This window comes from Tupaia chinensis, unplaced genomic scaffold (assembly GCF_000334495.1).
Source record: "Tupaia chinensis unplaced genomic scaffold, TupChi_1.0 Scaffold000247_1, whole genome shotgun sequence".
NCBI classification, from domain to species: domain Eukaryota; kingdom Metazoa; phylum Chordata; class Mammalia; order Scandentia; family Tupaiidae; genus Tupaia; species Tupaia belangeri.
Genome location: NW_006159725.1, coordinates 3,220,880 through 3,230,904, shown reverse-complemented (window position 1 = coordinate 3,230,904; position 10,025 = coordinate 3,220,880). Strand labels below are relative to the sequence as shown.

The following is a 10,025-nucleotide window of genomic DNA, read 5'->3' as shown; positions in this document are numbered from 1 at the left end:
CCCCCCCCCCTCAGGGGGGTTGGCCATGCCACAATCCCTCCTCCTCCGTTCTCCTCTCGGGATCTTAGGCACAAAAGCACACGCCCCCAGCATGAGTTTAAGCCACCGGGTTTGGGACTTGAACTGCGGTCGACTACATGGGAGTCCAGCGACATAGTCATTACGCTAACTGCTGGTCCCATGCACACATTTTTCAATAGCCCTCCAAGGCATGGGGCCAGCAGATGGTGTAGCAGTTATGTTGCTGGACTCCCTCATGGTCACGGTCAACCGTGGTTCAAGTCCTGGACCCAGTGGCTTCAAATTCACTCTGGGTGCATGTATGCGTGTGCCCAAGATCCTGGGAGGAGAATGGATTATGGCATGGCCATCCCCCCAGGGGGTGGTTTCTCACTTTCCTTCTCACTGTCTCTGTTTCTCTCTCTCTAGCAAGTGCAAGTGCACTAAGTCAGAGACCTCTACTGTGTGTGTGTGTGTGTGTGTGTGTGTGTGTGACTCCGAGACAGAAGTGACCCCACACTGCAGATGGTAGAGACTAGAAAGGTGTGGTCACTGGCTCAAACACCCAGTCAGAGCCATGCTGAAGGGCCAGGGCTTAACCCACAGCAGTCTGACCCCAAACCAGTATTTTGTTTGTTTGTTTGTTTTTTCTCCCACAAAATTGTGTTGCTCCCCTTGCATTTTTTTTGGGGAAACCACGCCTGTCCCCAAGACCTCATGCTTTTCCCTTTTTCCTCCATGCACACCTCCGGTCAGAGGCTGTCTCCTGAGAGACCTCCCCAGGCCCCTAGCTAACATCCAGGTCACTTATTTTTATCGATTGATTGATTTAAATTATTATTAATACATTCAATCGTTATACCTCATTTAGATTGTAAAGAGACTTTACCCAGCGTGACAGACTCCTTGGTCCAGCCCAGTTGAGAATACTATACACGGCCTCGTAACAGATCATAAACCATGTCTGTGTCCCACTTCTCTCTTTTTTTCCCCAAATTTCCTTTCCTACGCTCTTCATCCAGGTCACTTATTAAACACATTACTTTACTAAGTACAGGACATTATTTCCCTTCATTGTTTTCAGTTTACTGCTAAAGGGCATAGGGGCTGACCGAGAGAGAACCAACCCTGCCCCCCGACACCCCAGTGGGGACTGGTCACACCGTAATCATTACTTTTTCCTCCACATCTCCCTTCTGGCAGGATATTTGGAACACACACATACATGCATGTTTTTTAAGCCATTAGGGCCAGGATTTGAACCGTGGTCAGATGTGTGGAATCCAACCCCCTGTGCACAGTGCCGAGCCATGGGGGTGGGCCTCCCTTCATTATTTTTATTTATTGACTTTTATTTACAAGTTTTTCCATAGGATGCATGTGCTCACCAGAGAGAGAGACAGAGACAAAAAGAGATAGTGAGAGGGAAAGCGAGAAATCACCCCCCAGGGAGGTGGCTATGTGGCAATCCCATCTTATCCAGTCTCCTCCTAAGATTGTGGGCACGCATGCACATGTGCCCAGATTTTCAAGCCAGGACTTGAACTGCGGTCGGCCATGTGGGAGTCCAGTACCTTAACCACTATGCCACTGGCTGGCCCCCTTCATTACTTTATTAATAAAGTTTGTTTATTCGGTCTCCTTCTAGGTGTTTATCAGTACATGAAATTATTTTGCTTCAAGCATCTCATTTGTGTCACATGACCAGGAGACAGGCGCTCTGCGTGTCCCGCTTTCTGTTACCAACACCCCCACACCGAGAAGAGTCCCCGGGGCCTAGCCGTGGCTCAGCAGTATTTGCTGGCTGACTGACCCGAGTCCTAGGACAGCCACAGGGAGTGTCAGTGTGCAGAGTCCATCGTGCGTTTTATTCGGAGCTCTGTATTGCCTTGAAGACTAGAGGTGGATAAATACCCTTTCCACATCTGCATTTGCAAACTCGTGTAATTCCTTCCCAAGTAATCACAGGAGAGAGCGGGACAGCGCGGACGAAGTACTTACGGCTCTCTCGGAACCCACGCGCAATTTCACCTTCACCAGCCTTCAAAGTCAAATTAGAACCAAGAGGAGAGGGACTTCATTTTCCAAAACACAGTTTACTGTAATGGTGGATCATAAATGGACCCGAAGTCTAATGATTCGAAGAAATCAGGAGTAGTAGCGGGCACCGAGTGGCGTCAGCATGGCCACGGCTGGTGTGACGCTCGGGTGCCCTCCCGTGAGTCCTCGCTCACACATCACGGGAGTAAGATCTCACAGGGTGGGGGGAGTGTTTCTAGTGCAATCCATAGACCTACAAAAAATGGCAAAAAACTTGTGGAACAACTAAATTTAAAAATCAACGAGCCATTAGTGACGATCAAACCATGTAACGCGGGTGACAGGAACAGTGACGGTGCAGGAGGGGACAGTGACGTTAGGGGGCTGCCACAGGCTGCAGTTTGTAAATGCCTCTATCCTATCTTAATTGCTATTTGGCAATTTTGTTTGTAGAATGGTAACACACAGGCATGGTTCAAAGCTGAGAGATATGGGTCGGCAGGTGGCATGGTGGTTAAAGCGCTGGACTCTCACATGGTCGACTACAGTTCAATTCCCAGACCTGCTGGCTTGGGTTCTCACTTTCCTTCTCTCGCTCTCTGGTGAGTGCACTTGCCCTATAACAAATTAAATTAATAACAATAATAAATAAAATTAAATAAATAATTTTTTAAAGAATTATTTTATTTAACTTTATTTATTATTATTATTGAACCATGGTTGGCCATGTGGGAGTCCAGCGCCCCCATCCACCATGCCACCTGCCGGCCCCAATAAATAATTCTTAACAAAAATAAGAGAGATGAAAAGGTATAAAGTGAAAAGCCGTGTTCCCGCTCACTCCCCCTCCACCTCTTATAAAAACCACCTCCTGAACCTTCTACAGTTTTTATGCATACAAGAAAATATGGTTTATGTTTCGATTCCTCCCCATTTTTTTTTTTTTTTGGTAGAGATTTTTGCCTTAGGGCAAGCTCACTGGAGAGAGGAGAGACAGAGACAGTGAGGGGGGGATGGCCATGCTGCAATCCCCTCTTCTCCATTCTCCTTCTGGGATTGTGGTCACACGCACACGCGCCCAGTGTGAGTTTCAAGCCACCAGGTCTAGGACTTGAACCGTGATTGGACATGTGGGAGTCCAGCAATGGAACCGCTACACCATCTGCTGACCCCCTCCTCTCCACTTTTAAAAATCTGTGTATACTCTTCAGTATCTGAATTTCTCTCTCTCTTTTTTATTTTTTTTCTTTTTTTGAGAGGATTTTTTGCTATAGGGTGTGTGCATTTGCCAAAAAGACAGAGACAGACAGAGAGATAAAAAGCAAGAAATCACTCCCCGGGGGGATGGCCACGCCACAACCCGTTCTCTTCCATTCTCCTCTTGGGATCTTGGGCACACACGCACACGCGCCTGGTGTGAGTTTAAGCCACCGGGCCTGGGACTCAAACCGCGGACAGCTATATGGGAGTTCAGCAACATAGCCATTACTCCAACTGCTGGTCCCCTGAATTTCTCTCTTAATAATACACTCTATAAATTGTCTGTAGTAGTTCAGAGAGAGCACTCTCATCAAAGATGATTTTTTATATAATTTATTTTATTATTTTTTAATTTTTTCTGTAGGATGCTATGCTTAACAGGGAGAAAGAGAGAGGAAAAAGTGAGGAATCATCCTGAACAGGGATAGTCATTCTACAATCCCTTCTCCTTCATTTTCCTCTCAGGATTTTAGGCACATGTGCACACATTTGATATTTATGAAGACAAATCAATCTTTTATAGATTCTGGATTTTAAAGCATTTTGAGGTGAAAGGAGAATGTTCCTATATTTTTTTCTAGTGTTTTTGTTCTAATCTTTATTTATTTAAGAATTATTTAGTACAATGAAATTATTATTTTATTTATTTATTTGTTTATTTTGTGAGATTTTTGCCATAGGGCACATGGGCTCGCTGCAGAGACAGAGAGAGAGAGAGAGAGAGAGTGAGAAATCACTTCCCAGAGGGGGTGGCTCAATCCCTTCTCCTCCATTCTCCTCTCAGGATTTTGGGCATGCACCCCCACACACCCAGAGTGAGTTTTAAGCCACTGGGTCTGGGACTCAAACCACAGTCAACTACGTGAGAGTCTAGTGACATAACAATTACCCCAGTCTCCTATTATTATTTTAATTTGACCAGAGAGAGAGAGAGAAGGTGAGAAAGCAAGCCTCCAGGTCCTGGACTCAAACTGTGTCTGGCTATGTGGGAGCCCAGCACCTCCACCACCACGCTGCCTGCTGGCCCTTGTTTTAGCCTTTAAAAATTAGGTATTTGATTCACCTGGTGTTTGTCCGTATGATATGGGTAGGGTCCACCTTTACTATTTCCCCCGTGCTGCCAGCTGCTATATTGAGTAACCCCCATTTCTTGGCTGATGGGAGATGCTTCCGTTACCAAATCATAGTATCAGGTAACACAAGAAGTCTTCAAAAAGTCCACGGAAAGGGCATAGTATGAGAAAATTATGCATAGCTTGCAAAATTTTTGCACCCAAATCAACTCATACTTGAATTCCATTTTCCTGCTAACTTTCTGAAATCCCTTCATATATTCCCATATGCAATTTGGCTCTGTTTCTAGACCTTCTATTTTTCTGTGCATTCTATTGAGCTGTTCCATTTTTCCTTGGTTAAGCATGTCACCAGGTCTGGGACTCGAACTGTGATTGATTATGTGTCTTAACCACCATGCTACCTGCTGGCCCTCTTTTCAGTTTGTTAGTCAGGGTCTCACTTTGCCGCCCAGCCTTGTTTTTTTTTTGGAGAGGTGTTTTTTTTGCTATAGGGTGCGTGTGCTCGCCAGACAGACAGAGAGAGACAGAGAGACAGAAAGCGAGAAATCACCCCCTGGGGGGATGGCCACGCCACAATCCCTTCTCCTCTATTCTCCTCTCAGGATTTTGGGCATGCACCCACACATGCCCAGCATGCCAAGAATAATTTTAAGTCACCGGGTCCGCGACTCGAACCGCGGTTGGCTACATGGGAGTCCAGCGACATAGCCATTACGCTAACTGCTGGTCCCACCCAGCCCTGCTTTGAGCTCGCAGTTGTCCCGCCCCATCCCCCCAGTCACTGGAGTTTACGGGCACACATCACCACGCCCAGCCTTTAGGATGGATGGGAAGGGAGCCAGGCCTCCCCCACGGCCCGGCCTGCAGAACTCAGTGTGAGAGGTAAGCACCACCGCAGTCGGGCCATTCGTGTCCGCGCAATTCAACTAAACGTGCCGAACCTGTTCCTTCACTGTTTCACTCACTATGGCACAATCCTCCCTGATCGTGAAAGGGGTTTCTGAATTAAGAAAAACTGCAAATGTTCCATGTTCATCTACCTGGTCCACCTTGTTCCATCAAAAAATACTTAGACGTTAGAAGAGGTTAGAGCATGTTGTAGGGTTTTTTTTTTTTTGGTAAATTTGCTAGAGGGCACATGTGCTTGCTGGAGAGAAACAGAGAGAGAGAGACAGAGACAGAAGGAGAGAAAGCACTCCCCATGGGGCGCATGCATGTCACAATCCCTTCTTTTCCTTCTCTCCCTTCTTTTGAAAATTTGGGCACACACGCACACTCACCTGGCATGCTTCTCAAGCCATTGGGTCTGGGATTCAAGCCGTGCCTCAACCACCAGGCAACGAGCTGGGCCTCTATCAGTTGGCCCGGGGAACAGGCCTAAGGGCACTATATCTAGTGTAATGACCTCCCTTTCGTGTTGCACAATGACCCCATGTGGGTAGGTGGCGGCTTTGAGGTGTTTCCCAGTAAGAATGGCGGCTGTACTGGCCTACACTCCAAGTCCACTAGGAGGTCTCCACGTGCGCTGAGTCACTAGAACTCACTTGACTGGCTCCAGCAGGTCTGAGATGCATCGTTTGAGGTAGGATTTACCCTCAAGGTGACCAGAGGAGGGAAATCTTAGAAGCTTTTTTCTAACTTTATAGCTGGAGAGACTAATCACATTATATCATCAGCACAGAGCAATAAAGGACAGTGATGATTACCAACGGGGGGCTGAAAAACGAGAGTCATTCGAAGAGGAAAAAAATGCCCCACGTTGTGCCCTGCTCCTATCTCCTGACCACCCATGCTGAGAGTCACCTGTATGCGTGACCTGCGGTCACTGACATGAGCGTGCCGTGTCCCCTCCTATGTGGGGGGCATTTAATGAGGCTGAGAACCAATGCTGTGGTGGAAGCAAAGGGAATCAACACAGGGAGGGAAGCCCCTGGCCCTGTGTTTATCTACTGGAAAATAAAGTTTGAAGAAATTCTGGGGGCCCTTGAATGGAGAAATTTCAGCTGTAACTGAATTACCACGCTGGAAACCACTGGTGGCTTTTATTTGCTCCTAAGAACCTGTGGACTAATTCCGCTTGTTTCTACATGAAAGGGCAACACGGAGGGTGTGGTACAAACACTGCCTGGCTGGGAGGCGACCAGGACACTATCATTTCACAGGAAGTAACATCCGGCCATTGCAAACAGATGCAAATTCCAGTCTAGTGTTTCAAAAGATATAGATATGTGTACATATATATGTATAGATGTACATTATATATATATATATGATTATTATTTTTAGTGTTGCTATAGGGCCCATGCACTTGCAGGAGACAAAAAGGAGAGACAAAGAGACAAATCGCCCCCCAGGGGGGATGGCCACGCCGCAATCCCATTCTCCTTTCGGGCTCTTGGACACGCACACGCACGTGCCCAGCGTGAGTGTAAACCACCGGGTCTGGGACTCAAACTGTGGCCGGCCATGTGGGAGTCCAGCAACATAACCATTACTCCATCTGCTGGTCCCCGAGAAGAGATTTTTAGGTAGCATCTACATACCTGTTCCAGGTGAGTCTCCCCTCTTTTTCTATTGTGAAGTTGAAGATAGGATTCCATTTTAGGAGTGGGTAATCCCAGAGTCAACTTGTTCTTTTCCACAAAATATTGTCTGGACCTCCTCCGTCGGGGGCCCCGCGATCCGGGCAGGAACGCCTCACTGCGGGAGCTGGAGCTCTTCAAGTACTGGGAGAGATTGCTGGACCTCTGCTCCGGGTCACTGTCGCTCAGCTCAGAAAACGGCTGGCTGCGACGGGCCGGGCGCTCGTACCGAGGGCTCAGAAACTCGCTCCCAAGTAGGGAGGCTGCGCTCTGCGGGCTCTTGGGCTCGCTCTTCTTCCCTGACAGCTCCATGGACGTCTCCTTGGAAGGGTAGAGCGGGTCTGCAGGCGGGTTTTCAGAGGAGCTGTCTGCAGACCCCGGCAAGGCTTCCATTGGCAATGGCTGCTTTTCCTCTCTCTTCCTCTTCCAGTGTGGGTCGTATCGGAGGTCTGAATATTTGTCTTCTCCTGGCTGTTGGCTGCCCAGAGCGGAAAAGAAATGGCAAGTTCTTAATCCAAACCGATTCGCTCATTAGATTCCGTCGATCATTTCATTTGAAATCAAGCTTTCACCTATAATTTTTCTATTTCTATGTCAAAGACGTGATCTCTAGCTCAAATGAGACCCACACACTGTGAACAAGGGCAAGAAGTTGTAGGACAATGGAATAAGAACAGGGAGGAGGGAACCAGCAGTTAGCGTAATGGCTATGTCACTGGACTCCCATGTAGTCTACCGTGGTTCGCTTCCTGGACCCGGTGGCTTAAAACTCACGCTGGGCGCGTGTGCATGCATGCCCAAAATCCTGAGAGGAGAATGGAGGAGAAGGGATTGAGGTGTGGCCATCCCCCCGGGGGGTGATTTCTCGCTTTCTGTCTTCTGTCTCTCTCTGTCTGTCTGGCGAGCACACGTGCCCTATAGCAAAAAATAAAAGGAATGGGGAGGAGTTCATCTAAATGACAGGAAAACAACAGGAAAGCGAATATCTGTCACATTTAGCCACTGAGTCACGGTCGTTCGAAAAACGCTATCACTTATGCGCGCCAACAATTCAGCGTTTCAGCGGGTAAAGATGAAGCTGAACGTCACACTCTTACGGGTTATGTACATATTTGACTGTGGGTCTGGGAAGGGCAGTACGGATCGTTGCCCAGACATTTGCCCAGCCTGCTTTTTTTGGGGGGAAAGTAAGTTTTTGTTTTTTCTTTTAGGTTTTTGCCATAGGGCATGTGTGCTTGCTGGAAAGAGACATGGAGAAGGGAAAGTGAGAAATCATCCCCTAGGGGGATGACCACACCACAATCCCCTCTCTATTCTCCTCTCAGGGTTTTGAGCACACATGTCTGCATACCCAGTGTGATTTTCAAGCCGCCAGATCTGGGACTTGAACCACTCTGGGCCATGTAGGAGTCCATTGCCTTAACCACTGTGCCACCTGCTGGCCCCCAGAAAGTAAGCCTTTTAAAATCCCACTGGATATCTACATACATAGAGTCATGCTTCTTTTCAGCGATTCTGCTTTTCACTTCATTTTGTTTTTGCAGATTTGATCAAATGTGCTATGGAGCCACACCGAGGGTTAGCCTCAGACCCCGGCTCACCGAGAAGCTCACAGACCCACATGCCTGGTCCCTGCCCACGAAACTCAGTGGACAGGTCCACTGGTGCTCGACGCTGTAGGATGGCCTTTGAACAAAACATTAAGCAGGCGGCCCTGCCTGAGGCCAGTGAGCTAGTCCAGACCATGCATATAACCCCCAAAGTCTTCTGGTCTCTCTCTGTGAAACCTCAATTTGTAAAGCACCCCTCAGTCTTAACCAAAAAAGAAAAAAAACGGGCTGGTAATATAGCATATTTAATAGACTCTTTGATCTTCAAAAGCTAACTGGGAGAGATTTTCCTCCTTGAGTATAGTAGTGCAATCCTCTAATCAAAAAGAAGATGTAAATCACCGAGGCTTTTTATGCTATTTGATATTCCCGTTGACAGAGGACGTAATTTTATGCTGGGTAAACAAACTAATGGTCCCTCGTACTAATTTACCCTTCTTAATGTCGACTAGATTTCTTTGATTTGATATCCAGCAAAGACCGAAGCAGAGTGTCCCAACTCCCATCCCTTGCTGACTGTCATTCTGAGTTCTTAGCTTACATATTAAGATGCAAAACTTCTTGAAGAAGGCTGCTCTCCCTTTTCCAGCAAGAGAAGAGACAAGACCTTCTCCTTCATCAAAATGCCTGGATGGGAAAGGTCCACATTTGCCAGGAAATGGGGTGTCACACTGTATATCTCTCCGCTCCCTGAGCCTCTTGGAATACCTGCCCCAGGCTGGGACGATGATGCCCTTTGAGTGACGTCTCCTGAATGATCTCACAGCTTGTCTTAGCCTGGACTGTCACTGGACTTAGAAAGAGTCATGGGGCACGTCCATGGGGACTTCAAAAAGTGAGTAGAAAGGAGCCAGCAGATGGTGTAATGGTTATGTCGCTGGACTCCCACATAGTCAACCACAGTTTGATTCCTAGATCCGGTGACTGAAAACTCACACCAGGTACTGGGCATGCTCGCCCAAAACTGCATGGGGAGAATGGAGGAGAAGGCACTGTGGCATGGCCATCTCCCCAGGGCGTGATTTCTTGCTTCTGTCTTTCTGTTTCTCTGGTGAGTGCACGTGCCCTGTAGCAAAAATCTCTCTCTAAAAAAAAAAAAAAAAAAAAAAATACAGGGGGCTCTGTCTTTCTGTTTCTCTGGTGAGTGCACGTGCCCTGTAGCAAAAATCTCTCTCTAAAAAAAAAATAAATAAATAAATACAGGGGGCCGACAAGTATTGTGTTGGTTGGGGGTGCTGGGCTCCCACATGGCCAACCATGGTTTGGGTCCCGGACCTGGCGGCTTACTTTCTCTTTCTCTGTCCCTCTCTGGTCAAATAAAAATAAATAAATAAAGTTAAATAAAATAATCCTTTAAAAAAATTTTAAAAATACAAAAAACAAATAAACAAAAAAAAAAACTGTGTGGAAAAACGGAATTAAAGTTACCAGTTTATTGTGGTGCCAAAAAAAAAAAA

At 47.1% G+C, this 10,025-nt stretch overlaps 1 protein-coding gene across 5 annotated transcripts in view; it reads right to left on the bottom strand.

The window, feature by feature from the left end:
* JHY (junctional cadherin complex regulator) overlaps nucleotides 1-10,025 on the bottom strand; it is an 81,766-nt gene that overhangs the window by 51,967 nt on the left and 19,774 nt on the right. For all 5 annotated transcript variants that reach the window (XM_006148806.2, XM_006148804.1, XM_006148803.1 and 2 more), the window contains one exon: nucleotides 6,920-7,436. In XM_006148806.2, coding sequence (XP_006148868.1) covers nucleotides 6,920-7,436 — 517 coding nt within the window. The remainder of the gene's footprint in view (nucleotides 1-6,919; nucleotides 7,437-10,025) is intronic.